This window comes from Ahaetulla prasina, chromosome 2 (assembly GCF_028640845.1).
Source record: "Ahaetulla prasina isolate Xishuangbanna chromosome 2, ASM2864084v1, whole genome shotgun sequence".
NCBI lineage: Eukaryota > Metazoa > Chordata > Lepidosauria > Squamata > Colubridae > Ahaetulla > Ahaetulla prasina.
Genome location: NC_080540.1, coordinates 290,564,930 through 290,592,263, shown reverse-complemented (window position 1 = coordinate 290,592,263; position 27,334 = coordinate 290,564,930). Strand labels below are relative to the sequence as shown.

Sequence of the window (27,334 nt, the reverse complement as noted above, 5' to 3'; positions counted from 1 at the left end):
CTGTTCTCCAGAACTGGTCAGAACCTGCTGAAACCCATCTCTGCTGGAGACCTTCAGAAAAAGTGTTGAATTGTGGTCCAGATACTGTGTTAGATTTCCCAGAACTGTGGTGGATTTGAAGTGTAGCCAGAACATCGGGGATAATAGAAGATTGGGAGAAGATTTATTTATTTTATTATTTATTTATTTATTTATTTATTTATTTATTTATTTATTTATTTATTTTATTATTTATTTATTTATTAGATTTCTAGACCGCCCTTCTCCCGAAGGACTCAGGGCGGTGTACAGCCTTATTAAAACACATAGGTACACAATAAATTTAAAATACATTTAAAATGAAATATTTAACCGGCCAATTTAAAACTAAAACGGTCAAAAGACCGATATAAAACCCTAAAATATAAATTATAAATAGATTAATGCAATTTAAAATTCAATTAAAATTAAGTTAAACTAAAATATTTAAATTAAAATAATATTTAGGCTAGTGAGCTGGACCAGCTTGGGCTCTGTGTAAGCGACCCCTATTAATGTAAAGGACTTCGATCCTGATGCTGGCTTAGAGTCTCTGGAAAACCATGAAAGCATTATGTGCTACCGATAGAAGAGAATATTTGTAGCTCAGGGTTGAGCTGTGTGGTCCTTGCTCTCTGTGATTGGTGGTTTTCTTGCAGACATTTTATTATTATTATTATTTATTATTTAAATTTTACCCAACTAAGTAACATCTTCAGTGCACTATCTAATCTGGTAATGAAACCACTGAGCCCAGACAGCACCAAGGACATCCTCCCTCCCCGCCAAGCATTATGTGCAAATGAACATTCTGTATTTACTGTATTTTAGGGACACATTGGTTTGGTTCATACAATACACCAGACAAGTTTACATTTTAGCATGTTGTTAGAACCCACCTGTTGTCTTAGCATATTATATGAATCAGACCATTGTGTTAAGTAAGCTACCATGGTTGAATTATTGCTGCACGATATGTGAGCATGATATGTTGTCTGCTAACCCAGATTTAGGATTTATCGTGTTGTATAAACCCAGCCAGGAGGTCGGATCCATTTCTCATTGGAAAAAGAGTTCCTTGGCGTTGTGGTAGGGAAAAAAAATAAAAGTTTTCCATGTGCTCAGGATACAGTGAATTGCCAGAAGCAAATTTGAGAAACAGTTTTGTCATGTGTTCCATTTTGATATTAATCTTTGGGTTGTTGTTTTAGTCCAACACAGTTGTATTAACTACACTGTTCGTCCTGTGAAACTCTTACACATTCCTGAACATTGTTTTGCACCAACAGCAAACTCCTACAAAACCACCAGACAATTTAGGACAGGGGTCTCCAACCGTGGTCCCTTTAAGACTTGTGGACTTCAACTCCCAGAGTTCCTCAGCCAGCTTTGCTGGCTGAGGGACTCTGGGTGTTGAAGTCCACAAGTCTTAAAAGGACCAAGGTTGGAGACCCCTGGTTTAGAAGAGCTCTGGAAATACGTTGGAAGGTTCTATAGAAATGTTCATCGACATATTGGGAAGCCATTTTGGAAAGGAAACCCCTGAAGTCGGTTTGGTAAGAGTCGGTACATTCCAACAACTTTCTGCCTAACCAAGTTGCTCTGATTGATGAAGGTGCTTGGATGAGCAGTGAAACGTCTCAAACTAACATCAAGCTAACAAAAATTTGCCCAGTTGCCATGATTCAATCTGTGCTTTTGCCTGAATGACTGAGAGTCTTCATGGACGTGTTCTATAGAAAGGAGAAAACAGACATAGAAACATAGCAAAACATAGAAAAATGATGACTGGAAAAAAAACCTCTTGGTCCATCGAATCTGTCCTTTGAGGGTTTTTTAAAAAAATATTTGTATCTATTTTTTTAAATTTGTGTTCGATGATGGACATGCATTTATCCCAAGCATGTTTAAATTCAGTTACTGATGTTTGACCTCCTATCTCTGTTTGAAGTTGGTGCCAAGCTTCCACTATTCTTTCTGTCTAGTAATACTTGCTAATATTACTTTTTGAATTTGTCTTCTGTCAGTCTGAGGTTATAGTCCCGTGTTCTTGATTTTCCTTTAATATTGAAAATACTGCCTTCTAGAACCTTATCCACACCCTTAATACATTTCTCTTCTGTCCTCCAGGCCAGGGATCTCTAACCTTGGCAACTTTAAGACTTGTGGACTTCAACTCCCAGAGTTCCTCAGCCAGCCACAAGTCTTAAAATTGCCAAGGTTGGAGACCCCTGCTCCGGGCTGTAGCATTCAATTTTCCTCCATGCAACTCGCCCATGCCATAAATTGTAGACCGAAAGTGAAGGAGAATCCAGCTTTGAACGTCTGAGAAGCTGGTTTCTTCTTTCTCTCTATATATTTCAGGGTGATAAAATGACCTACACAAGGTGCCCTTGTCTCCAATTGGAGCTATGGAAAACATGGCATGTTCTTTCACCCTCATATGCTGGTTTTAGTTCACCTGTTCTGTCCTGTTAGCTAATGTAAACAGAAGACTGTTTACCATTGCTAGCTCCTGTCTTTCTCCCCAGTGAGCTGATGGCAGTACATACGGAACACGTAAACCTTCCACCTTTAGGGTTTCTCATGACCAAAAGCGGCAGCTAGCCAATCTTAAATTTTTCCTCTTTTTTTGGGTGTGTATGTGTGTGCGCGCATCGTGCGCGTGGCTCCCATAAACGGAGAGATGCTACAACTTTTCTTAGGTAGCTGGAGCCAAAGATTTCCTCAGAACGGAGTTACTTTCCTGGAGACCGACAACTTTCAGGAGAGGAAGTCGCCGTGAATCGGGCGAAATTCCCTCTTTTTCTTAGAACCCTGCAGCCAGACTTCAAGTACGTGCAACCTGACATGTTGTGTAGGGAATTGTGGAAAGAAACAACCCTTACATCCCCTCCCATCTCCCTTGTGGGAGATGGTAAGTCTGCCTGTGGGAAAGTTTGTCACTGCAACGAGACTCTATTGTATATCACAGATACCCAAGGTAAACAGCACCTTGGCTGGCTGAAGCTATGTGTCCACACACGTAGGCAAGTTCCCCAGGCTGGGCCTTTCGTAGGTAAACTTGGGAGTGTTTCACCCCACATCTTAGGGCAAAGGAGTCTGGAATGAACTGTACGCTATACACACGGGCATTGATCTGCGCCATTTAATAAGATTTAACCTAACTTCCATGCAGCAAGCTAGAAATATCAAAATCAAAATGTCCATATCTAAAAGAGAAAACTAGTTCCCATAATTTCTTCTTTCAGCTTCCTTAGAAAGTCCATTTCTTGTCCTGGAGGAAGTTGTGTTCTTCCTTGCAAAACTGTCTTGTGATCTGGGTATGTTCTTGAACTCACAGCTCCTGCTGGAGATTATTTTCAATATCTCCAAAATGTCCATTTGGATAACCTATATACCTTTAATGAAACACAATTACTTAAATGCATTTTAACTAATTAATCAGCTGCTTGAGTTAATTGGTAGCACCAGTTTGCTTCCATGTGTATTTTTTAACCCAGCAGCACAATTCCTAAAATTCAGTGCTTCTTAATGTTATGCAAGCAGGTACCAGGGAGGACTTCTTCTGTTGGAAAAAGCAAACCAGCCAAATTTGAATAAGTTTGCAGAACTGCACTTGGGGTTTTTTGGGTTTTTTTTTTATTGCTAGGGTCTTCCCTGACTAAATTGTAAATATTTTACAAATATTTTTAAATAAATTGTAAATATTTTACAAGAAGAGTTCTCTACTCCTCTGAATACAACAAAATACCTTATGCCACCAGACTTGAAATCCTGGGTTTAGAAAATTTAGAACTCCGCCGCCTTCGACAGGACCTGTGTTTAACTCGTAGAATCATCTATTGCAATGTCCTTCCTGTTGAAGACTACTTCAGCTTCAGTTGCAACAATACACGAGCACACAATACATTTAAGCTTAATGTTAACCGCTCCAATCTTGATTGCAGAAAATCTGTTTCAGTAACAGAGTTGTTAATACTTGGAATACACTACCTGACTCTGTGGTCTCTTCCCAAAATCCCCAAAGCTTTAACCAAAGACTACTGTTCACCTCACCCCATTTCTAAGAGGTCTGTAAGAGGCGTGCATAAGAGCACAAGCGTGCCTACCGTTCCTGTCCTAATGTTCCCTTCGATTGTATCCAATTCGTATAGTTATTACATACTTATGCTTATATATATGCTTATATATAGTATAGTTATTTCGTGCTTATGCTTATATATACTGTTGTGACAAAATAAATAGAAAAAATAAAAATAAAAATAAATTGATCTTTCCTTTTATTGTGACGATTCCTGTCTTCAAGGAATCAATTCAGTTCAAGGAGTCTGCTGAGTCCGTTTCCATCTTAGGGTGTTTCTCCTGGAGCGCCTTTCCTTAATCACCGCAGACGCAAGACCATGTTGGGTAAAAGAGAGCAAGGAGGAAGTAATTTGCCCGGCGTAACGTGGTTCTTTTTTTAAAGCTAGTGAGAATCGTTTTTCCTCTTGGAAAACTCAGGCATTTCCTTAATTTCCTCTCTTGGAGCTTTGTCTGGGTGGGGATTTCAAAAAAGAGAGTTAGTAAGCACAGGGCAGGCTGACACAACGAGGAGTGTTCCTCGGAATAGTTAATGGCAGGGGGCCACAAGGACATGAGGAATCTGGGACAAAGTTCTCTCCCACCTCCCCACCCACCCACCTCCAAAGAAATCCTTCTGCAGACAGGTCGTGCGTACGTCCCACACCAACAGCAAGGCCTGCTGCACTCTTTGAGTTAAAGTGGTCCTCGAGTTGCAGCCAAAGTTTCTGTTGCTAAGTGAGACATTTGTTAAGTGAGCTTTGCTCCATTTTCCGTTCTTGCCACAGTTGTTAAAGTGAACCACTGCAGTTGTTAAGTTAGTGATATGGTTGTTAAGTGAATTTGGCTTCCCCACTGACTTTGCTTGTCAGAATGTGAATGGAATGGAATGGAATGGAATGGAATAGAATAGAATAGAATAGAATAGAATAGAATAGAATAGAATAGAATAGAATAGAATAGAATAGAATAGAATAGAATAGAATAGAATAGAGTTGGAATAGGGTATCCTGTTCAAGCCAGGAGATTGGACTAGAAGACCTCCAAGGTTCCTTCCAACCCTATCTGTCTGTCTGTCTGTCTATATATCCATCCATCCATCCATCCATCCATCCATCCATCCATCCATCCATCTATTATCTATCTGTTATTTAGTTATAAAATTTATTGGCTGCCCATCTTACCATAGGGTAATTCTCGACGGCTCACAACTACAACTTACCGTATATACTCGAGTATAAGCCGAGTTTTTCAGCACGTTTTTTGTGCTGAAAAACGTCCCCTCGGCTTATACTCGGGTCTATACGGCTTATACTCGAGTTTTTTTTTTTAAGCCCCTCGGCTTATACTCGAGTATATACGGCTTATACTCGAGTTTTTTTTTTCTTCTTTTTTTCACATTTTACCGGACGGCGCGGGGAAGCCCTGCCGGTGCAGTGAGAGGGCGGGGCGGGGGAGCCGCCAGCCTTCTCAGCTGAGGGAGGGAGGGTTTCCCCAACCGGTAGGTGCCTCATTTCCCACCCTCGGCTTATACTCGAGTCCCCAGTTTACCCCAGTTTTTGGGGTAAAATTGGGGACCTCGGCTTATACTCGGATCGGCTTATATTCGAGTATATACGGTAGTTAAAACAAAAAATGTTAAAAACAAATCTTACAACCAAAGATACATTTATTTATTATTTATTTATTATTTACATTTTTATACCGCCCTTCTCCGAGGACTCAGGGCGGTGTACAACAAAATAAAAAAAATAAATACCAAACAATTTAAAATACAATATTCATTAAAAATCTAATTCGATACGCTGAGTAATTAAAATAAGAGGACCCAGATTGTTGGGGGGGGGCAATAAGTTGACTTTGTAAAAAATATACAAATAGAATGAGACTATTGCCTTATACACTGTAAGCCGCCCTGAGTCTTCGGAGAAGGGCGGGATATAAATGTAAACAAAACAAAAAAAAAGTGTATAAAATTTTAAATAAATTAAACCCCTTAAAACCCCACTAACAAAACCACAATTAAAATTTTAGGTCAGCCCTGCTTGGTGAAAGAAAAAAGTTTTGAGCTCGCGCTTAAAGGTCCGAAGATCAGGGAGAAGACGTAGCCCCACGGGTAGTTCATTCCACAGGGCCGGAGCCCCCACAGAGAATGCTCTTCCCCTGGGGGCCGCCAGCCGACACTGCCGCCAGCCGACATCACCCTAAGGAGGCCTTCCCTGTGAGAGCGCACTGGTCGATGAGAGGCTACTGGCGGCAGTAGGCGGTCCCGTAAATATCCCGGTCCCATGCCATGGAGCGCTTTAAAGGTGACATGGGGAGGGGGGCAGAGCGGTGGGAGGAGAGACCTTGATTACTCAGTCGACCACCTTCATTGTGCTTATCCCTCCACTGGGGCGCTAAGCCGCCTGGCAGAGCCAGGTCTTTAGGCCCTTACGAAAATATAGGAGGGTTGAGGCCAACCTCACTGTCAGGCCTGGAAACCATATTAGACTTTAGGTTTCCAGACGCTGCCACATTTTTCCCCTGAGGGGAAGAAGGGGGCAGCATCTGGAAACCTAAAGTCTAATATGGTTTCCAGGCCTGACACTCACATTGGTTGGGGGGGACAAGGGGGACGGGGACACAAGATATTCCAGAGGGCAGGAGCCACAGCCGAGAAAGCCCTCCGCCTGGACCCTGCCAGTCAAAATAATCGGGCTGATGGGACCTGCATCCCATCAGGATGCAGGTCCCAACATCCTCTCCCAGCATGTTCTGTTTTCTAGTTGGGTAGTGAAATAACTGCAAGCGAACAGCCGAGCTCAGAGAGCACCAAGAAATATATAAATCTATTTATCCCAAGCACAGAGTATCCGAGGACATCTTTGGCGCAAGACAGCCAGCCTTTTACATAAGGAAAAGGGAAAAAACCACAGGCAGCAGAGCCTTAAGGGGATGGGAAGTCTGAGGTCGTGTTCTCGGTGCATCTGGAAATGGCTAGGTTAGGGAATAGAGCCTTTTTAGTTTTAATTTGCCCACTTTTGCAGCTCTCACGTTTCTTTTGTAAAATATATAAATTGGGTTTGTGATTCCTGGCTGGTTTCTCGAGTGCTCTTTACTGCAGGCCACCCATGGAAACATCGACGTGTCCAGCAAAATACCTTAGTATTTATTTAGGCCCTGAAAAGAAACACGGCTCTCAAAACCGCGGTAGAACAAAAACCGTATTAATCATCGTTACGAGCCAGTAATTTATCTGATTGTAACACAGCTTAGAACATGAACACTTGGCCCCATAATCCCTGTTCTTTCTGACGGTGAGATCTCCCACGGTCTTGCCAAATTGAACTTCCTAGATTCCAAGAGTTGTGGTCTGAACACATCTACAGGGAGCCAGGTGAAGAAAAGGATGATGGTGGAGATGATGAAAATTGCTCCATATAAACGCAAACAAGAATTTAAAGTTTCATTTCCCAGATATAGTCCTTGACCTAAATGAGTCCCTTTTTTTCAGTGCCATTTGTAACTTTCGAACCGTCACTAAATGAATGGGTGTAAGTCAAGGATGACCTTTTTCTGCAGTCTTGATCTATTGAAGTTGGGCCAATTTAGAAAGGGTTAGTTTTCATTGGCATCATGTGGAGTTTGATTTATTTAGGGATTGTTCCTTCTGGATTTCCATGCCACTGATACATATTTTTTTTTAATATAGCAGGGAAAAGAGAGGGGGAGTTATAATTTAAAAAATCAGATTTCTATAGCCCTTTTTATGTGAAAACTATCTGGCAGTCTCCATCCCATTCATTCTCCCTGGGATTCTGTAAACCGAAATGTGGATCCAAAATTAGAATTCTGCCTTCTAGTTTGGGGGCTAAAATAATGATTAAAGCAGTGATGAATAGAATAGAATAGAATAGAATAGAATAGAATAGCATAGAATAGCATAGCATAGCATAGCATAGCATAGCATAGCATAGCATAGCATAGCATAGCATAGCATAGCATAGCATAGCATAGCATAGAATAGAATAGAATAGAATAGAATAGAATAGAATAGAATTTTTTATTGGTCAAGTGTGAACTCTTTTAACAGAGTTCTTAAGAAAATCACAGCAGTTGTTAAGGGAATCATCCAGTTGTTAAATACCGGTTGTGAATATAGCTTTGTCCATTGACTGGATGATGGTGATGATGATCACATGATTTGATGATGATGAATAGAATAGAATAGAATAGAATAGAATAGAATAGAATAGAATAGAATAGAATAGAATAGAATAGAATAGAATAGAATAGCTTTATTGGCCAAGTGTGGTTGGACACACAAGGAATTTGTCTTGGTGCATATGCTCTCAGTGTACATAAAAGAAAAGATACATTCATCAAGAATCACTGAGTACAACACTTAATGATAGTCATAGGGTACAAATAAGCAATCAGGAAACTATCAATATAAATCATAAGGATACAAGCAACAAAGTTACAGTCATATATCATTAATGGAAGGAGATGGGTGATGGGAACGATTAGAAGATTAATAATAATACAGACTTAGTGAATAGTTTGACAGTGTTGAGGGACTTATTTGTTTAGCAGAGTGATGGCGTTCAGGAAGAAACTGTTCTTGTGTCTAGTTGTTCTGGTGTGCAGTGCTTTGTAGCGTCATTTTGAGAGTAGAAGTTGAAACAGTTTATGTCCAGGATGCCAGGGGTCTGTAGATATTTTCCCAGCCCTCTTTTTGACTCGTGCATTATACAGCCCTCAATGGAAGACAGGTTGGTAGTAATTGTTTTTTCTGCAGTTCTAATTATCCTCTGAAGTCTGTGTCTGTCTTGTTGGGTTGCAGAACCAAACCAGACAGTTATAGAGGTGCAAATGACAGACTCAATAATTCCTCTTTAGAACTAGATCAGCAGCTCCTTGGGCAGTTTGAGAAAAACAACTCCGATGTGAGAAGAAGCAGGGATCCTGCCGACCACATGGAGGACTTCCATCCCTTTTCTGCTAATAGTCCTCCCCTTACAACCATAATTGGGACCAGAATTTCTGAGCCAGGTGGTTGTTCAGTGAGTTATGCTTGATTTTATGACTTTTTTGGGTCATAGCTGTTAACTGAATTATAAGGTTGTTGTTGTTAAGCGAATCCAGTTTCCCTTATTAACCTTGCTTGTTGGAAGTTGGCTGGGAAGTTCGCAAATGGGGATTACATGACCCTGGGACATTGCAACCGACAAAAATACATGCCAGTTTCTAAGCGCCCACGTTCTGATCACGTGTCCATTGGGAAGCTGTGAGGCTTATAAGTGCAGATTCCCGTTTTAACCAGTTTCAGTGCTGCTGTAACTTCGAATGGTGGCTAAACGAATGGCGGAAGTCAAGGGTTACTTCTAGAAATACACGGAGTCCTTGACTTGCAACAGTTTATTTAGTGACCGTTCAAAATTACAATGGCACTGGAAAAAAGCGACTCATTGCCATTTTTCACACTTACGGCCACAGCAGTATCCCCATATTCAAGTGAGCAAAATTCAGAGGCTTGTCAGCCGGTTCATATTTATGACAATCGCAGTGTCCCCGGTGTGTGTGTGTGTGTGTCACGTGATCCCTTTTGCGACCTTCTGACAAGCAAAGTCAATGGGGAAGCCAGATTCATTGGACAGCCGTGTTACTAGTATCTCACAAGTATCTCACAATACTTGACAACACAGTATCAACAGTAGAAACCTTCAAATTTCTGGGTTCTATCATATCGCAAGATCTAAAATGGACAGCTAACATCAAAAACATCATTAAAAAAGGACAACAAAGAATGTTCTTTCTGCGCCAACTCAGTAAGCTCAAACTGCCCAAGGAGCTGCTGATCCAATTCTACAGAGGAATTATTGAGTCTGTCATTTGCACCTCTATAACTGTCTGGTTCGGTTCTGCAACCCAACAAGAAAAACACAGACTTCAGAGGATAATTAGAACTGCAGAAAAAATAATTGCTACCAACTTGCCTTCCATTGAGGACCTGTATACTGCACGAATCAAGAAGAGGGCCGTGAAAATATTTGCAGATCCCTCGCATCCTGGACATAAACTGTTTCAACTCCTACCCTCAAAACGACGCTATAGAGCACTGCACACCAGAACAACTAGACACAAGAACAGTTTTTTCCCGAAGGCCATCACTCTGCTAAACAAATAATTCCCTCAACGCTGTCAGACTATTTACTGAATCTGCACTACTATTAATCGTTTCATAGTTCCCATCACCAATCTCTTTCCACTTATGACTGTATGACTATAACTTGTTGCTGGCAATCCTTATGATTTATATTGATATATTGACCATCAATTGTGTTGTAAATGCTGTACCTTGATGAACGTATCTTTTATTTTATGTACACTGAGAGCATATGCACCAAGACAAATTCCTTGTGTGTCCAATCACACTTGGCCAATAAAAAAATTCTATTCTATTCTATTCTAACTTAACAGCTGCAGGCGTTCGCTTAATAACAGTGGCACAAAAAGTTGTAAAATGGGACAAAAGTTCACTTAACAAAATGTTTAACTTAGCAACAAAAATTTGGGCACGCGTGCTCAATTTTGGTCGTAAGTCGAGGACTACCTATAAATGAAAAACTTTTTATCGGTAGTCTTGCGGCCCGACTATTTCATTTCCTTGTGCCTTTCTAATCTTGTCCTTTTCCTTCTCCAGTTCCTGAAAGCGTTTATTTCTTCGGGTGATGCCACCCTCCTATTATTTCTGGAGTTACAAGCAAATACAGCCATTTCTTTCCTGTCTACCCTCTTTGGCCTCCACTAGAGCAAGATTAAAGCTATTTCTTCCGGCGCTGCGTCAATAAAAATAAAAAGCAAAGCTGTAGCAAACTGGGTCCCTCTAGGAAATGCCACTTCAAGAGGTGAAAGGAAACAAGCATCTGGAACAAATGAAACCCTCTCTGAATCTTCCCTGTAAATTGGGCCTTGTAAAGCTTGCTGTTAGCGGACAAAGAGAAGGTGGCTTGCCAGCCAGTCTTGGACTATGTCTCTCTCTCTCCTCCCCTCGTAGGCTGAGAGAATTTATTTTATTTTATTTTATTTTGTCACAACAGTATATATAAGCATAAGCATGAAACAACCATACAACATATAAGCGTATATATAAAGAAAAGAGACAATAGGACAGGAACGGTAGGCACTTTTGTGCTCTTATGCACGTCCCTTATAATCCTCTTAGGAATGGGGTGAGGTCAACGGTAGACAGTTTTTGATTAAAGCCTTTGGGAGTTTGAGAAGAGACCACAGAATCAGATAGTGTGTTCCAAGCGTTAACAACTCTGTTACAAAAGTCATATTTTCTGCAATCAAGATTGAAGCGGTTAACATTAAGTTCGAATCTATTGTTTGCTCTTGTATTATTGCGATTGAAGCTGAAGTAGTCTTTAACAGGAAGGACATTGCAATAGATGATTCTCTGTGTTAAACACAGGTCTTGTCGGAGTCGGCGGAGTTCTAAGTTTTCTAATCCCAGGATTTCGAGTCTGGTGGGATAAGGTATTTTGTTGTTTTCAGAGGAGCGGAGAACTCTTCTTGTAAAATATTTCTGGACGGGTTCAATTGTATTAATGTCAGAGATGTGGTATGGGTTCCAGACAGGTGAGCTGTATTCAAGAATAGGTCTAGCAAATGTTTTGTATGCTCTGGTTAGTAGTGTAAAGTTTTTGGAAACTCTGTCAACTTCCAGTTTTCTGGAGCTCCTAGGAAATCTTCCGACAGTAGGGAATGGAGAATGCCATCGCTGGCTAAAAAAAAGGAAACCTTTCAGGGTTTATACCCAGTCGAATGAAGGTAGTCTCGACTTACGACCACAATTGAGCAAAATTTCTGTTGCTAAGTGAGACAGTTGTTAAGTGGGTTTTGCCCAGCGGTGAAATGTAAAATTTGTTACTACCGGTTCTGTGGGCGTGGTTTCGTGGGGGTGGTAATGTGACTGGGTGGGCATGGCCAACTTTTTTTTTTTTTTTTACTTTTAAAAGCATTTTTTCTACAACCTCTTTGGCCGAAGAGGTTGTAAAAAAATGCTTTTAAAAGGCTCTGACAGTCCCAGCTGAGTTGCCTGATCGTCAGAGGCTTTTCTTTTCTTTTAAAAACATTTTTTTTTTGCCTTTAAAAGAAAGAAAAAGCCTCTGCCGATCAGGCAACTGTTGATCGTCAGAGGCTTTTCTTTTCTTTTAAAAACATTTTTACAACCTCTTCGGCCAAAGAGGTTGTAGAAAAAATGCTTTTAAAAGGCTCTGACGATCCCAGCTGAGCCAGGTGATCATCAGAGGCTTTTTTTTTTACTTTTAAAAGCATTTTTTCTTCAGCCGAAAAAAATGCTTTTAAAAGTAAAAAAAAAAAACAACCCTCAGATAATCACGTGGCTCAGCTTGGCATGGGGGTGTGCAGGGATTTTTGCTACCAGTTCTCCGAACCACCCACTGCCATTACTACCGGATCAGGCAATTCGGTCCGAACCGGGAGCATTTCACCACTGGCTTTGCCGCATTTTAACCCCCTTTCTTGCCACAGTTGTTAAGTGAAGCACTGCAGATGTTAAGTTAGTAAACAGGGTTGTTAAGCGAATCTCGCTTCCCCATTGACTTTGCTTGACAGAAGGTCACAAAAGGGGACCGCAAGACCCCGGGACACATAGTTACCCCGTCGTAAATATGAGTCAGTTGCCAAGCGTCCGAATTTTGATCGTGTGATCGTGGGGATGCTGCAGTGGTTGTTGACGTGTGAAAAGTGTTCTTAAGAAGCTTTTTTTCCAGTGCTGTTGTATCTTTGAACGGTCACTAAATGAACTGTTGTAGGTTGAGGGCTGTCTGTAATGGAAATTCTTTTTTTTTTTTTTTTTTTTTTTTATCCAAAAAGTTTTTATTGGTCAAAAAAGGTTTATACAAATACATATCAGGTATGGTAAATTTTCATTTTTCTTATACAAGATAAGAATTTTACTCAAAATTTTAAACACATACAACAGCCATATGGCAAGCAGGTGATACGAAGTAGCTAAGTTTATCAATCTTACATACGCAATAAAGAAGGGTCAAGAATAATCAGAATATCATACAAAGGAGAATAAGGAAAACCAACACAATACCAAATATCATTGTCACTTCCTAGTTTTGGATCTCAGAACTCTGGGTTCAGCCTGACCCAACTCCAGGGCCGCAACAGCGGCAGCCGCCTCCTCCCCATGGTCTATAACCTCCCTTCTTCAACTCCTGGGTCATCTAATTCCAGGAGGGCTTTGTGTTCCTCCACGAGGCCGCAGCCTCCGCAATTGTACTAATTTTTTCGTAATGCCCTCCCGGAAAATCATCAATCCTCTGGCATCAGCCATCTGAAGCCTACTCCTTCTGGTACAATTTGCTTGACAAAAGTAATATTTCTTTCTCATTTCACGTACCTGTCTGGGAATCTGCCTCAGAATGGCTATCTCCTGCCCCTATAAGTCAGTGCCCCACTCCTATGTTTTCTAAGAATTTCATCTCGCCTCTTCTCACAAATTTGACATGAACCTCTCTAGGAACTGCATGCGTGCGTGCATATTTTGAATTAACTCTATAAGCTCGATCCACATCCCAATTCATAAAGTCAACACCTCTCCCAAGAAATTCTCCCAACAGTTTAGTCACAACATCTCTCAAGTCTTCTTGGTCCACTTCTTCCAGATTTTGAAACCTAAGGAAATAAGACATTTTATCCATCTGTAGTCCAAGCACAGCATTGCCTGTCGTCTCCTCTCTTTTCTGCACTGCCCGCATCTCTCCCTCCAGACCTTCCACTTTCTGCTTGTTTTCTGCTGAGACTTGTTGAGTGTCCTTTAAAATCCTTTTGGATAGTCACAATTTCTGCTCTTATTTCATCAGTTTCTTGTCCATATTAGATAACTTTTCCAAAATTCTCTCCATTTCTCCAGCAGTTGGTCTCTGACCTTTTGCCATTTAAAAAAATTTTTTAAAATCCTCAGGCAAGCACAGTATCCTTGTAATTTCCTCCGGATCCACCAGGGGGCACTCACAGGAGCAACGAGTCCAGAGTACAGTTAATCAACCAGGAAGTCAAGGGAAGTGATGTCATCAAGATTCTCATAGTGAAGGCGGAAGCTGGGCGCCACCATTGTTCCCCAGAGGAGGGGCCTCAAACCCTCCCTCCTAAATTTCTCCATCACCTCTTCTCTCCAGAGCTCCACAAAACCGGTAATCTTGTTATTTTAAGTTCTCCTCTCTCCAAAGTGATTCGTGCTCCTTCCAGTCGCAGGGAGAAACCCCCGCACTCGGAGCACTCCACTCACATTTGCCGATATCTCCTTCCTTCTCCTTCCTCAATTCTTCTCCGTTCCCTGTTCGCCACCAGGCTGCTGCAATTATAAATCCAAAGCCCGGTGTCACGGGCACAGCGGCCCAGGCGACCAAAATAATGGCCGCGGCCTGAGGCCTCCGAACCCCTCCGAGCCTAGGACGCGCCAGCATCGGTCCCCCCAGTCCTGTATGTCGGCTGGGAGACCCCTGGCGAGCCGTCCGTGCGGCAGGTGTCCTTTTCGGAACACCTGGCCCCTAAGGGCCTCGGAGGCGGCCGGATTCGGACACTGGAGGCAGGAGAGGCACCTCCAGATGTCCGTTGCCGCCGGATACCGGAAGTCGTCTCCTGTAATGGAAATTCTTGTCCCGATTTTGATCATACGTCAGGGTCTACCCGTGCCAACTTTAAAGCTGTTATCAGGGTTTTGCATTTTTGATTTATTATTCAAGCACGTCGCACTAAATATTGACAATTAGGCGGATGTTTTTCGCGACTGTTGTTCCCCCCAAAATGACTCCAAGCGCCTTCTGTCTTTGCCGCCTTCCGTAATCTTTAGCCTCAATAGCTCAATGGCTGGGTTTTTGTTTTGTTATTTTTTTAATCTACCCACTCATTTTTCTGACCGGTTTCCTTCACCCCACCCCTTTTATCTCTTTTGCAGCCCGGTTTAGGCTCACCGATGCTAAACGTCTGTTTTTAAACGTGACCTCCATCACGGGAAATGCATACAAATAAGCAATAAACCCAAACAGAACTAAAATAACATCAGCTAAAACAATCACAGTCACATCCATGGGTAAAAAGCATTGTTCCATATGCAGCCGTAACATGGGAAAAGCGCTTTGAATTTCCTAGATCAGATTGTAACTGATTTTTTCGCATTGACCGGTTTGATTCTCCCAACAAAAGAGGATTTTCTTTTGTGAGTTATTTTTGTGCTCTTCCTAAAAGTCGGCTGTGCAGCCTCCGCAGTTTTAGAGACAGGCGTTGCATTAACATGTCCAGGTCTACCTGGCGCCTGGGTCTCGGATAAAGGGAAGCACAAGTTCTCCTTGCTTTGTATGCTGGAGTTCGGTCTCATGTTCACTGAACTACTACCCCAGAGCAGGGGTCTCCAAACTTGGCAACTTTAAGCCTGGAGGACTTCAACTCCCAGAATTCCCCAGCCAGCTGGCTGGGGAATTCTGAGAGTTGAAATCCTCCAAGCTTAAAGTTGCCAAGTTTGGAGACCCCTGTCCCAGAGAGTGCTGGAAATGCTCCTGGCTGCAATGGTAAAGAAAATCCGAGTTGGTAATACATGGCAGAGATCGGGCAATAATACCCCACAGAACAAAACTTCTCAACCTTGGTAACTTTAAGACAGGCGGACTTCAATTCCCAGAATTCCCCAGCCCAGCATGCATCAATTAAAATACATTGCTGGGCAAACCCAGAGATTATCTTTGGAAGTGTTACTTTGCACTTGTCATATTTCTTTTTCTCACTTGGAGAAAAGGAAAAAAAGAAAAGGAGACACGAGTCCCTGGGATTCAGTGACCCAAAGGTGTAGTCCCAATAAACAAAACAGAACAAATAGTTTTCGTATGCAAAGAAAAGTTCTAAATTTTCTGAAGACCATCTAAGGACAGCCGGTAGACAAGGAAGGTGCTGGGCTGGGGAATTCTGGGCGTTGAAGTCCACAAGTCTTAAAGTTGCCAAGTTTGGAGACCCCTGTCCCAGAGAGTGCTGGAAATGCTCCTGGCTGCAATGGTAAAGAAAATCCGAGTTGGTAATACATGGCAGAGATCGGGCAATAATACCCCACAGAACAAAACTTCTCAACCTTGGTAACTTTAAGACAGGCGGACTTCAATTCCCAGAATTCCCCAGCCCAGCATGCATCAATTAAAATACATTGCTGGGCAAACCCAGAGATTATCTTTGGAAGTGTTACTTTGCACTTGTCATATTTCTTTTTCTCACTTGGAGAAAAGGAAAAAAAGAAAAGGAGACACGAGTCCCTGGGATTCAGTGACCCAAAGGTGTAGTCCCAATAAACAAAACAGAACAAATAGTTTTCGTATGCAAAGAAAAGTTCTAAATTTTCTGAAGACCATCTAAGGACAGCCGGTAGACAAGGAAGGTGCTGGGCTGGGGAATTCTGGGCGTTGAAGTCCACAAGTCTTAAAGTTGCCAAGTTTGGAGACCCCTGGCCTATAGCAGCGGTTCTCAACCTGTGGGTCGCGACCCCGTTGGGGGTCAAATGACGATTTGCCAGGGGTCGCCTAAGACCATTGGAAATATGGGAAGTATACTTGCGAGTCGAAGAATCGCGCTCCAATGGTTGACTCCACAAGCCAGCTGCAGGCTCTTCAAATCGCTAGCCGAATTTGGCTTCAGGCGCGATGAATTAAAAAAGAGAGAAATCTTTGCTCTGATGTCTCCCTCTCAAGCCAGCTGCAATCACTCCCAATCGCTAGCCTAATCTGGCTTCAGGCGTGATAAACTTAATAGGGGAGGAGTCTCCGCTTTAATGCCCCCGTCCTCAAGGCAATCGCAAGCAGTTCAGATCGCTAGCCAATACGGCTTCAGGGCGCGATAAATTCAAAACAAAAATAATTTTATGGTTGGGGGTCGCCACATCGTGGGGAATTGTATTAAAGGGGTTGCAGCACTATAAAGGTTGAGAACCACTGGCCTATAGCAATAGAGTGCTAGTATTTTGTTTCTAGCAGAGTCCGTTTCCTGAGCTTCACTACCTTGCAGGGCTGGCAAAGAACGAGTCAGATGACCATCTTGAGAATGCTACCAGCTGCCTTGTTGCGCACCCACCCACTCCCAAGATCCCTGAGATGATTGCTTGAGCAAGCTGTGGATACGAAACATAATAAAGATCTCCAAATCCTGCTACAGCTGCCTTCAATTGCAAAAGCAGGAGTAAAAATAGCTTTATCTCGGACTGCTGTGACCCACTTAACCGTGTTCCTCACAGCCTTGTTTCCAGGGAAACCTTGGTACTCAGGTGCCGGATAGATCTTCTCCCACGCAGGCAGCCCACACATTAACACACACACACACACACACACAACGTACTCACACACTCACACAGTGGTCGGATCCTTTTATCAAAGTGGCCTGCGGAAAAAACCATTTCCTTGCATCTGAGCGAACACTGAATCCGTGTCCTGTCGGGGTTTCCGTTGAGGCAGGTCACGCAGGGGCATCCACAGGATGCAGTTGAAAAAGTGCAGTGTTTTCCAAAGTTGGCAAGTTTAAATAGCGTGGAGTCCCCAGCTGGGGAGTTGTGGGAGTTGAAGTCCAGGCCATGTTGAAGTGGGCAAGTTTGAAAAAAACATGGGTCTAGATGCTGGCTGCGAAGTGATTGAGGCTGTGCTGATTTTTAATGGGCATCACATCTTTTTCGGACCACACACCAGAGGTGGCATTCAGGTGGTTCTGACCAGTTCTGGAGAACTGGTAGCAGAAATTTTGAGTAGTCCGGAGAACTGGTAAATACCACTTCTGACTGGCCCCGTCCCCATCTATTCTCTGCCTCCCGAGTCCCAGCTGATTGAGAGGAAATGGGGATTTTGCAGTATCCTTCCCCTCCCATGCCTGCCACGCCACGCCCACCAAGCCACACCCACAGAACCGGTAGTAAAAAAAATTGAATCCCAACACTGCCCCACACACCTTGTGGGCACCTTCAGGTAGGTGAAAGAGAGCTGGGCAGAGATTATCCTTGGAAGTGTTACTTTGCACCTGTCATATTTCTTTTTCTCACTTGGAAAAAAAAAGGAGATACATTTGAAAGTCACTTGGCAGTTCTGAATCCCAGACCTTAAAATTAGAGGCAGGTAATATGTACAGGTAATACCACAAACACCTAAAAAAATCTTTCTTCCTCCCTCCGAGTTTCCCACTTATCTTTATTTTTTGGTTTTGTTCACTTTATTTAAAGGAAGACTTTAAAGGCACTGATGATGTTACCAAGTTTGGGTAATGAAATGCCTGCAAGAAAACAAGCAAGCTCAGAGAGTACCAAGGACCCTTCATTTCAACCCTGAGCTACAAATATTCTCCTTTATTGCAATTCAAAGGTCCTTGGCACAGAGAAAAACAAAACACTGGCCTGTATCGTCTGTTCTGAAATATTTTAAAATAAATTCACATTGCTACGTGCGTTTTTCTAAAACATATAGCGGTAACTGTTCTTAACGCACAAGAAGGGAGGTAGCATGAAAGGAGAGAAGGACAGAATATCCAAAACAAAATACAATGAAATGATAAAAGAACGTCAAAATAAGTAATCTTCAGAAGCCCCGAATTTAAAACATCCACATTCGGTTTTCTTACTCAGAAAAGGATTTATATAGATAAAAGGTGTAGCCTGTAAGAAAATTACAAGATAAACAGGGAAACGAATTGTTCAAGATAGTTGCAGAATGAACGCCTCTTTAGATGCCAGGCACTGGCTAGCATGAATAAAATAGTTGCAAACTGACAGTTCTGTTGTTCTAGGAAAACACTCTGCAATTATTAGGGATCCTCTTCTTTCAAGAAATGGGGTGCTCTTTAAGCCAGCTGTCCCCAACCTCTGACTCCAGGGACCGACTTTGGAAGAAAAGTTGTCTTCCATGGACCAGCGGGGAGGGATGGTTTCACATATACAACTTAGATCCTGCACATGTCCAGATGACGCTGCGCTCACTCACCCACTGCTTATGCAACCTAGTTCCCACAGACTGCGAACCAGTACAGGCCCTCAGATCGAGGATTGGGGACCCTTGCTTTAAACAATAGTGATGAACGGCTACTGGAAGAAAGAAGAGGTACCTACAATAGAAGAATGGATACTGAAAGTCATTAATTTGGCTGAGATGGCTAAAATCTCAGCTTTTTTAAAAGACAATACGCAGGAAAGATATTTAATTGAATGGAAAAAATGGATTGATTATCTACAAAACAGATATCAGATTAAGAAATATCAGATTGCCTTTGAATAATTAGGAAGTTATTTTATGTAATGGGGAGGGGGTTGGGAGATGAAAAGCTTTGGATGAGGTTAATTGGATTGGAAGGGAAAATTTTATTCTATGTTTGGTTTATGTATAACAATACCTTGTGATTGACCCGGGAAGCCGGGGGGAGGGGGGAAGGGGGTTTTCTGGGAGGGAGGGGGGAAAAAAGGGGGGAAAATGTTTTTGTTTTTTTAAAACTTTTTCAATAAAAAAAAATAATAGTGATGAACGGCTAAATCTTCTTGCAGATATTTCATTACCAAGCTAGGTAACCATCATCAGTGCTAATAAAGGAGTGGGGTTTTCACCTCATTTTATATACTTGTGGCTTGCCCTGCCAGTGTTGGTGGGAGTGGTCTTTCTTGATTAGGCTGTTCTTTATTTGTCTAAGTTAGTAGTGTAGAATAGAATAGAATTTTATTGGCGTAGTGTGATTGGACACACAAGGAATTTGTCTTGGTGCACATGCTTTCAGTGTACATAAAAGAAAAGATGCCTTCATCAAGGTACAACACTTACAACACTTAATGACAGTCATAGGGTACAAATAAGCAATCAGGAAACCATCAATATCAATATAAATGTCTTGACAGGTATTATTTGCTTCTCGATTGTTGCCCTAGTGTTATCTTGATTTTAATTTCTGCTCATTCGAGCATTGACTGATGGTGAAGAGGTATTTTGGTCTTTTTGTTTCCTTTTGGACTTTTTGATTGTCTCTTTAAAACGGTATGTAGATGTTGTTTATCTCTACGTGCCTATTGATGGCCATTTTGTCTGAGTGCACCAGACAAATCGGCTATGTAAACCAAGGTAAACATACCATCAGACCTTTTCTCTGGGTTCAAATAGTGCCAGGCAGACAAAGATAATTCCAACATTGTGGAATGTCTGCCATAGGAGTAGAGAATTCATAAGGAATTCCTCCAATTATCGTTCCTGATCATTGGCCATACTGGCTTGGAAGGTGGAGCTGAACTTCCTCTTTTTCTGACTTCAAGGGTTGAATTGGGTTGTAAGCTAAATCCATATTCAGTGGTTTAATGGATCTGATGAGATAACCCATTCTAAAAGGAGAGGAGGTATGATGATTTAATGTAGTTTTCTTATTAGATGGGGAGAAAATTGATATGGAAACGCGGAATGTAAGAAATGTTAGGAGGCAAGGCAAGTTCTGGAAAAGTAGGATGAGGACCGGAGAGGTTGACATCCAACTGGTCAAGAAGCAACCACTCTGGTGTTCAAACCATTTCAGTTTGGGCTCTGGAGTTGGTATCTTCATTTAACAGAATAACAGAGTTGGAAGGAACCTTGGAGGTCTTCTAGTCCAACCCCCTTGCTCAAGCAGGAGACCCTATACCAGGGGTGAAATCCAGCAGGTTCTGACAGGTTCTGGAGAACCTGTAGCGGAAATTTTGAGCAGTTCGGAGAACCGGCAAATACCACCTCTGGCTGGCCCCAGAGTGGGGTGGGAATGGGGATTTTGCAGTATCCTTTGCCTGGAGTGGGGTGGGAATGGAGATTTTGCAGTATCCTTTCTCTGCCATGCCCACCAAGCAACACCACACCCACTAAGCCACGCCCACAGGACCGGTAGTAAAAAAAAAATGGATTTCACCACTGCGCTATACCAGTTGTCCAATCTCCTTATGAATGAGCCAATATAGAAAGCTGTTCTAAGGGGCTGCTGACTTGTAGGCATCTTGGAATCTTATAAACTCTCATTTGTATTAATTGCAAGCAAACTTCTATTGCAGGAATGGCCTCTCTTTTTGAAATGCTATTTGAGAGGCTTTTAAGATTAAGTTGTATGAACGATGCTCATGAATGTTTTTCCTTCCACTCTCGCCTTTTAAATGTCCAGATTTCACATTTGTTTTATATTGAACGCTTTGATTTATCATAAGTTCTTTCCTTGCCTGAACTTTCTCTTTTATTCCAATTATGAGCCTCTCGCTAAGATGTTTTACCCTGGAATGCAGCATAGACGTATATTAAGTACATAAGTTAGTGGAATTTGATAGGGGTTCAATTGTGCTCAGTCTGTTACGGGATTAAACCATCTTAAAACGAGACGACTTCCGGTATCCGGCGGCAACGGACATCTGGAGGTGCCTCTCCTGCCTCCAGTGTCCGAATCCGGCCGCCTCCGAGGCCCTCAGGGGCCAGGTGTTCCGAAAAGGACACCTGCCGCACGGACGGCTCGCCAGGGGTCTCCCAGCCGACATACAGGACTGGGGGGACCGATGCTGGCGCGTCCTAGGCTCGGAGGGGTTCGGAGGCCTCAGGCCGCGGCCATTATTTTGGTCGTCGCCTGGGCCGCTGTGCCCGGTGACACCGGGGCTTTGGATTTATAATTGCAGCAGCCTGGTGGTGAACAGGGCACGGAGAAGAATTGAGGAAGGGAGAAGGGAAGGAGATATCGGCAAATGTGAGTGGAGTGCTCCGGAGTGCGGGGGGGTTTCTCTCCCCTGCGACTGGAAGGAGCACGAATCACTTTGGAGAGAGGAGAACTTAAAATAACAAGATTACCGGTTTTGTGGAGCTCTGGAGAAAGAGGTGATGGAGAAATTTAGGAGGGAGGGTTTGAGGCCCCTCCTCTGGGGAACAATGGTGGCGCCCAGCTTCCGCCTTCACTATGAGAATCTTGATGACATCACTTCCCTTCGGCTTCCTGGTTGACTAACTGTACTCTGGACTCGTTGCACCTGTGAGTGCCCCCTGGTGGATCCGGAGGAAATTACAAGGATACTGTGCTTGCCTGAGGATTTTAAAAATTTTTAAATGGCAAAGGTCAGAGACCAACTGCTGGAGAAATGGAGAATTTTGGAAAAGTTATCTAATATGGACAAGAAACTGGATGAAATAAGAGCAGAAATTGTGACTATCCAAAAGGATTTAAAGGACACTCAACAAGTCTCAGCAGAAAACAAGCAGAAAGTGGAAGGTCTGAGGAGAGATGCGGGCAGTGCAGAAAAGAGAGGAGATGACAGGCAATGCTGTGCTTGGACTACAGATGGATAAAATGTCTTATTTCCTTAGGTTTCAAAATCTGGAAGAAGTGGACCAAGAAGACTTGAGAGATGTTGTGACTAAACTGTTGGGAGAATTTCTTGGAGAGGTGTTGACTTTATGAATTGGGATGTGGATCGAGCTTATAGAGTTAATTCAAAATATGCACGCACGCATGCAGTTCCTAGAGAGGTTCATGTCAAATTTGTGAGAAGAGGCGAGATGAAATTCTTAGAAAACATAGGAGTGGGGCACTGACTTATAGGGGCAGGGAGATAGCCATTCTGAGGCAGATTCCCAGACAGGTGCGTGAAATGAGAAAGAAATATTACTTTTGTCAAGCAAATTGTACCAGAAGGAGTAGGCTTCAGATGGCTGATGCCAGAGGATTGATGATTTTCCGGGAGGGCATTACGAAAAAATTAGTACAATTGCGGAGGCTGCGGCCTCGTGGAGGAACACAAAGCCCTCCTGGAATTAGATGACCCAGGAGTTGAAGAAGGGAGGTTATAGACCATGGGAGGAGGCGGTTGCCGCTGTTGCGGCCCTGGAGTTGGGTCAGGCTGAACCCAGAGTTCTGAGATCCAAAACTAGGAAGTGACAATGATATTTGGTATTGTGTTGGTTTTCCTTATTCTCCTTTGTATGATATTCTGATTATTCTTGACCCTTCTTTATTGCGTATGTAAGATTGATAAACTTAGCTACTTCGTATCACCTGCTTGCCATATGGCTGTTGTATGTGTTTAAAATTTTGAGTAAAATTCTTATCTTGTATAAGAAAAATGAAAATTTACCATACCTGATATGTATTTGTATAAACCTTTTTTGACCAATAAAAACTTTTTGGATAAAAAAAAAAAAAAAAAAAAAAAAAAAAATAAACCATCTTAAAACATCTGAAGTAACAATGTAATTGCCTCTAAGGCAAGTCAGAACTGTATTATGCCGATAAAAAGGCAGCTGGGAAGAAAAAAAACAAAACCCAGTTGCGGTCTTACATTTTGTTCTCAAAGTGACTGTCCAGATGCTTCTGCATTTATCGGGCTATAAAAAATGATCTTTACTTTCAGATTTGCAAAATTCTGTTAAATAGCCTTGCAATAAAGTAGAATTACAGTAGCTCATTTGGTTTACCTGGGAAAGTTGACCCCTGATGATACTGTTCACAGATGGAAAGCGTTTTCCTACTACAGTAATTTTGGATGAATACCAGAATTAGAAAAATCTAGTCCAAGCATCCACAATCTGGGTTTCTATGGACTTCAATTCCCAGAATACTTTACGACAGGTCATGGATGCATGATATGTGATGGTTTTAAAGCTTTGAAGCAATAGCTTTTTTTCACACTGCGTTGCAATGGTGAAGCTTGATTGTACTAATATCATGCGATTCTACCCTTAATCATCATCAAGCTTACTTCGTTCTAGCACAGGGGTAGTCAACCTTTTTATACCTACCGCCCACTTTTGTATCTCTGTTAGTAGTAAAATTTTCTAACCACCCACCAGTTCCACAGTAATGCGCCATGTATCGTCGTCTGCGCATGCCTCTCACGCATCGTGGATTGGGTTTGGGGAGGTGGCGCCGGCTACCAGCTCTTCTTGTCTGTTACAGCTGGGTGGTGTGGGGGGAGATGCGCGAGCTATTCTGGGATGAGGCTCTTTTGTTTGCGGTCGCACTATAGCGCCATTTAGTTTCACTTATGTAACGTGAACTAAACTTAAACGCGGGCGATACAAATAGTATATTTTCAGAAATTTAAATTGTCACAGGGAATTTTATGAAAACCTAATGAAAATGTTTTTAAATAATGCTATGAAATTTTTTTTTAAAGTCAATTAAATTAAAAAAAGGGAAAATGCTTCAGTATCGGACAAAACCCCTACCGCCCATCATGAAAGCTGGAACGCCCACTAGTGGGCGGTAGGGACCAGGCTGACTATCATTCTTCTAGCAACTCTTAGGAAAAATTAAAATGTTCGGTTTGTCTGAACCAACATTTCAAGAAGTTTGGAAGGCCAGGGACAGTTATATTCTGCTCCTTACCACAATCGTAAATATTTTCTGGTTCTTCTTATTGAACTTATAACCATCTTCCTTTTTCCCCCTGTTTAATGCCAGGGCTGTCACCCATTGCCACACGAAGCAGAGATTGCACACACCAAAAAACTGTTCAGGAGGAGGAGGAACGATCGGAGGTAGGGGAAAAACTTTGCATTCTGAATTTCTGTCAATAATTCCCCCTTGCCCCTCCCACCCGCTCCCCAACAACTGGTTCCTCTTATTGTCCACATCAGAAATGAAGCAGATCTAATAATGGTGGCCTGAATAAAAGTCAGAATAGAGTTAGAAATGAGAAATAGGGGGGAATATTAGTATACACATTTTTATGTCGTAGAATAAAAGCAATAGCCAGATGGAAAGATTTAGAGGTTGAAAGATGGTATTACTATATATGCTCAACTACTATTGCGATTGGCATTACAGTGGCACACAGAAACACTGAACAATTAAATAATGATTATATTTTAATACAAAAATGTGTATCCACACTTAAGACTACAAAATTACAAGATTACAAAAGATTACAAAAGCTTGACTAATATAACAGATATTAGTCAAAGCTTGACTAATATAACAGATATATGTCGGTCTAAGACCGTTTTAGTTGATTGGCCTTCTAAATATTTGTTTTTAAATTCTTTTTAAATTTGTTATTTATTCTCTGTATTTTAATATGGCTGTAAACCGCCCTGAGTCCTTCGGGAGAAGGGCGGTATAGAAATTAAATTATAAATAAATAAAATAAATAAATTCTTAATATCATTATTGTTATTTGCATTAAAATGAATGATACCCAGATGCCACACTGTTCATGTATTGATGTTGATGTATATTTTATATACATCATATATGTGTGTATACACACACACACACACACACACACAGAAGTGGTATTCAGCTGGTTCAGACCGGTTCACCTGAACCGGTAGCAGCTCTATGCCATCCTATTTAGGCATGTTTTTTAAGCCGGGCGCATGCGCAGAAGGCATGGGCAGCAGCAAAGCACATGCATGGGAGGTCGGGCGCAAAGAAATGAAGCAGAGATGGAAACTCCAATGCCAGTTTGAAGTTTTGCAGGACTCGTCCTATTATACAAAGCAAAAGTTGCTTCCAGTGATGAACCAGGATAGGCAGTGAATCAGAGCCTGTAAAATTCTCCACTTGGTGAAATTGTTTTCTACTCTATACATGCATCACGGTGAAGGCACCCTCAGGGTGCCATGTTGTCAGATGGCTGTGGCAGATGCCTCACGATTCCCTCAAAGCAGGGATGAGTGGGTGGCCCTACTGCCCTCGAGCAAGGAGCACATGGAAAAGAGCCGAGTCTTCTTCTTAAGTGTTGTGTCCACAAGTCCTTAGATGGGTCCTTCCCAATGGTGGGTTGCTATCGGTTGGGTCCGATCCTTGCAAACCGATAATAATGGCGGTAGGAGGCTCCAGCCACCCGCCCGGACATCATCATGGACAATCTGCGCATGCGCAGAAGTGCGCACGTGACAGCTCCTGTTGCAAACCGGTAGCAAACCAGTTGCAAACCAGTAGCAAAGGTAAGTGGAGCCCGCCCCTGGTCCTTCCCCAACCTTAAAGCAAGCGGATTTCATAGGAACTGTGAGGTGTGAAACATCAGGTCCACACATGAGATGGTCCAATTAAATTGATTTATTGCTAAATAAGCTATGCACGGAATCTTCTTAACTGAAGGCTAACGCTTGCTTTTATTTAGATAAGGGTTGACTGAATTCAAGGGAAGTTGGACTTCATCCATTTGTGGCTATGTAGGGATTCTAGGCTGAGCCCTTGTTTAACTCCACCCTGGAGTTCTGCTACTTCTTCTCCTACAAAGAGGAGATCCTGAGAAGCATCAGTAAGTTCTTCTGAAAGTTTTCCAACCAACAATTGCAGTGGCTGCACTGGCTGCCGGTTGCCTTCCAGGTGCAATTCAAGGTGTTGGTTCTCACCTTTAAAGCACTCCATGGCTTAGGACCGGGTTACTTACGGGACCGCCTGCTGCTACCGGTGGCCTCCCATCGACCAGTGTGCTCCCACAGAGAAGGTCTCCTTAGGATGCCGTCAGCCAGACAATGTCGACTGGCGACCCCCAGGGGGAGGGCCTTCTCTGCGGGGGCTCCAGCCCTCTGGAATGAGCTACCCCCAGGGATACGCCAACTCCCTGACCTCCAGGCCTTCCGGCGTGAGTTGAAGACTCTTTTATTTCATCGTGCAGGACTGGCCTAATAGTTTTTTAATGGGTTTTTTTTAATAGTTTTTAGAATTTTCAGCCTATTTAAATTGATCTTTTAAATTTGTTTTTAATTTTTATATTTGTCGTTCTTAGTTGGCTGTAAACCGCCCTGAGTCCTTCGGGAGAAGGGCGGTATAGAAATTGAAATAATAAATAAATAAATAAACAATTGGTCCCAGGATGGACCCTCCCAAAATTGAGGAAGTTCAGGAGAAAAATAGGTACAGGTAATCCTCTATCTACGACCATTCGGAGTTACAACAGCAGTAAAAAAAATGTGACTTATGACTGGTCCTGCATTCCCATAGCCATGTGATCAAAATTTGGGCACTTGGCAACCAAATTTGGGTTGCATGATCACCGTTTGCGACCTTCCTAGGTGGTTTCAATGGGGAAAGTGAGATTCACTGAATAACTGCAGTGATATCGTTTAACAGCTGCAGTGATTCGCTTTAACAACCATGGCAAAGAAGGTTGCAAAATTGGGAGTGTGACTCACTTAACAACTACCTTGCTTAATGAAGTAAATTGTAGTCATAAGTCAAGGACTACCTGTAGTGACTTTTTTGCCCAAGGCTTTTAGGTTGTAAGATATTGCAAGAAGCCCTC

The 27,334-nt window shown here is 42.3% G+C and overlaps 1 protein-coding gene across 4 annotated transcripts in view; it reads left to right on the top strand.

Moving 5' to 3' along the window:
• Positions 1-27,334, top strand: part of CTIF (cap binding complex dependent translation initiation factor) — a 198,640-nt gene that overhangs the window by 93,220 nt on the left and 78,086 nt on the right. For all 4 annotated transcript variants that reach the window (XM_058171012.1, XM_058171010.1, XM_058171009.1 and 1 more), the window contains exon 7: positions 24,541-24,617. In XM_058171012.1, coding sequence (XP_058026995.1) covers positions 24,541-24,617 — 77 coding nt within the window. The remainder of the gene's footprint in view (positions 1-24,540; positions 24,618-27,334) is intronic.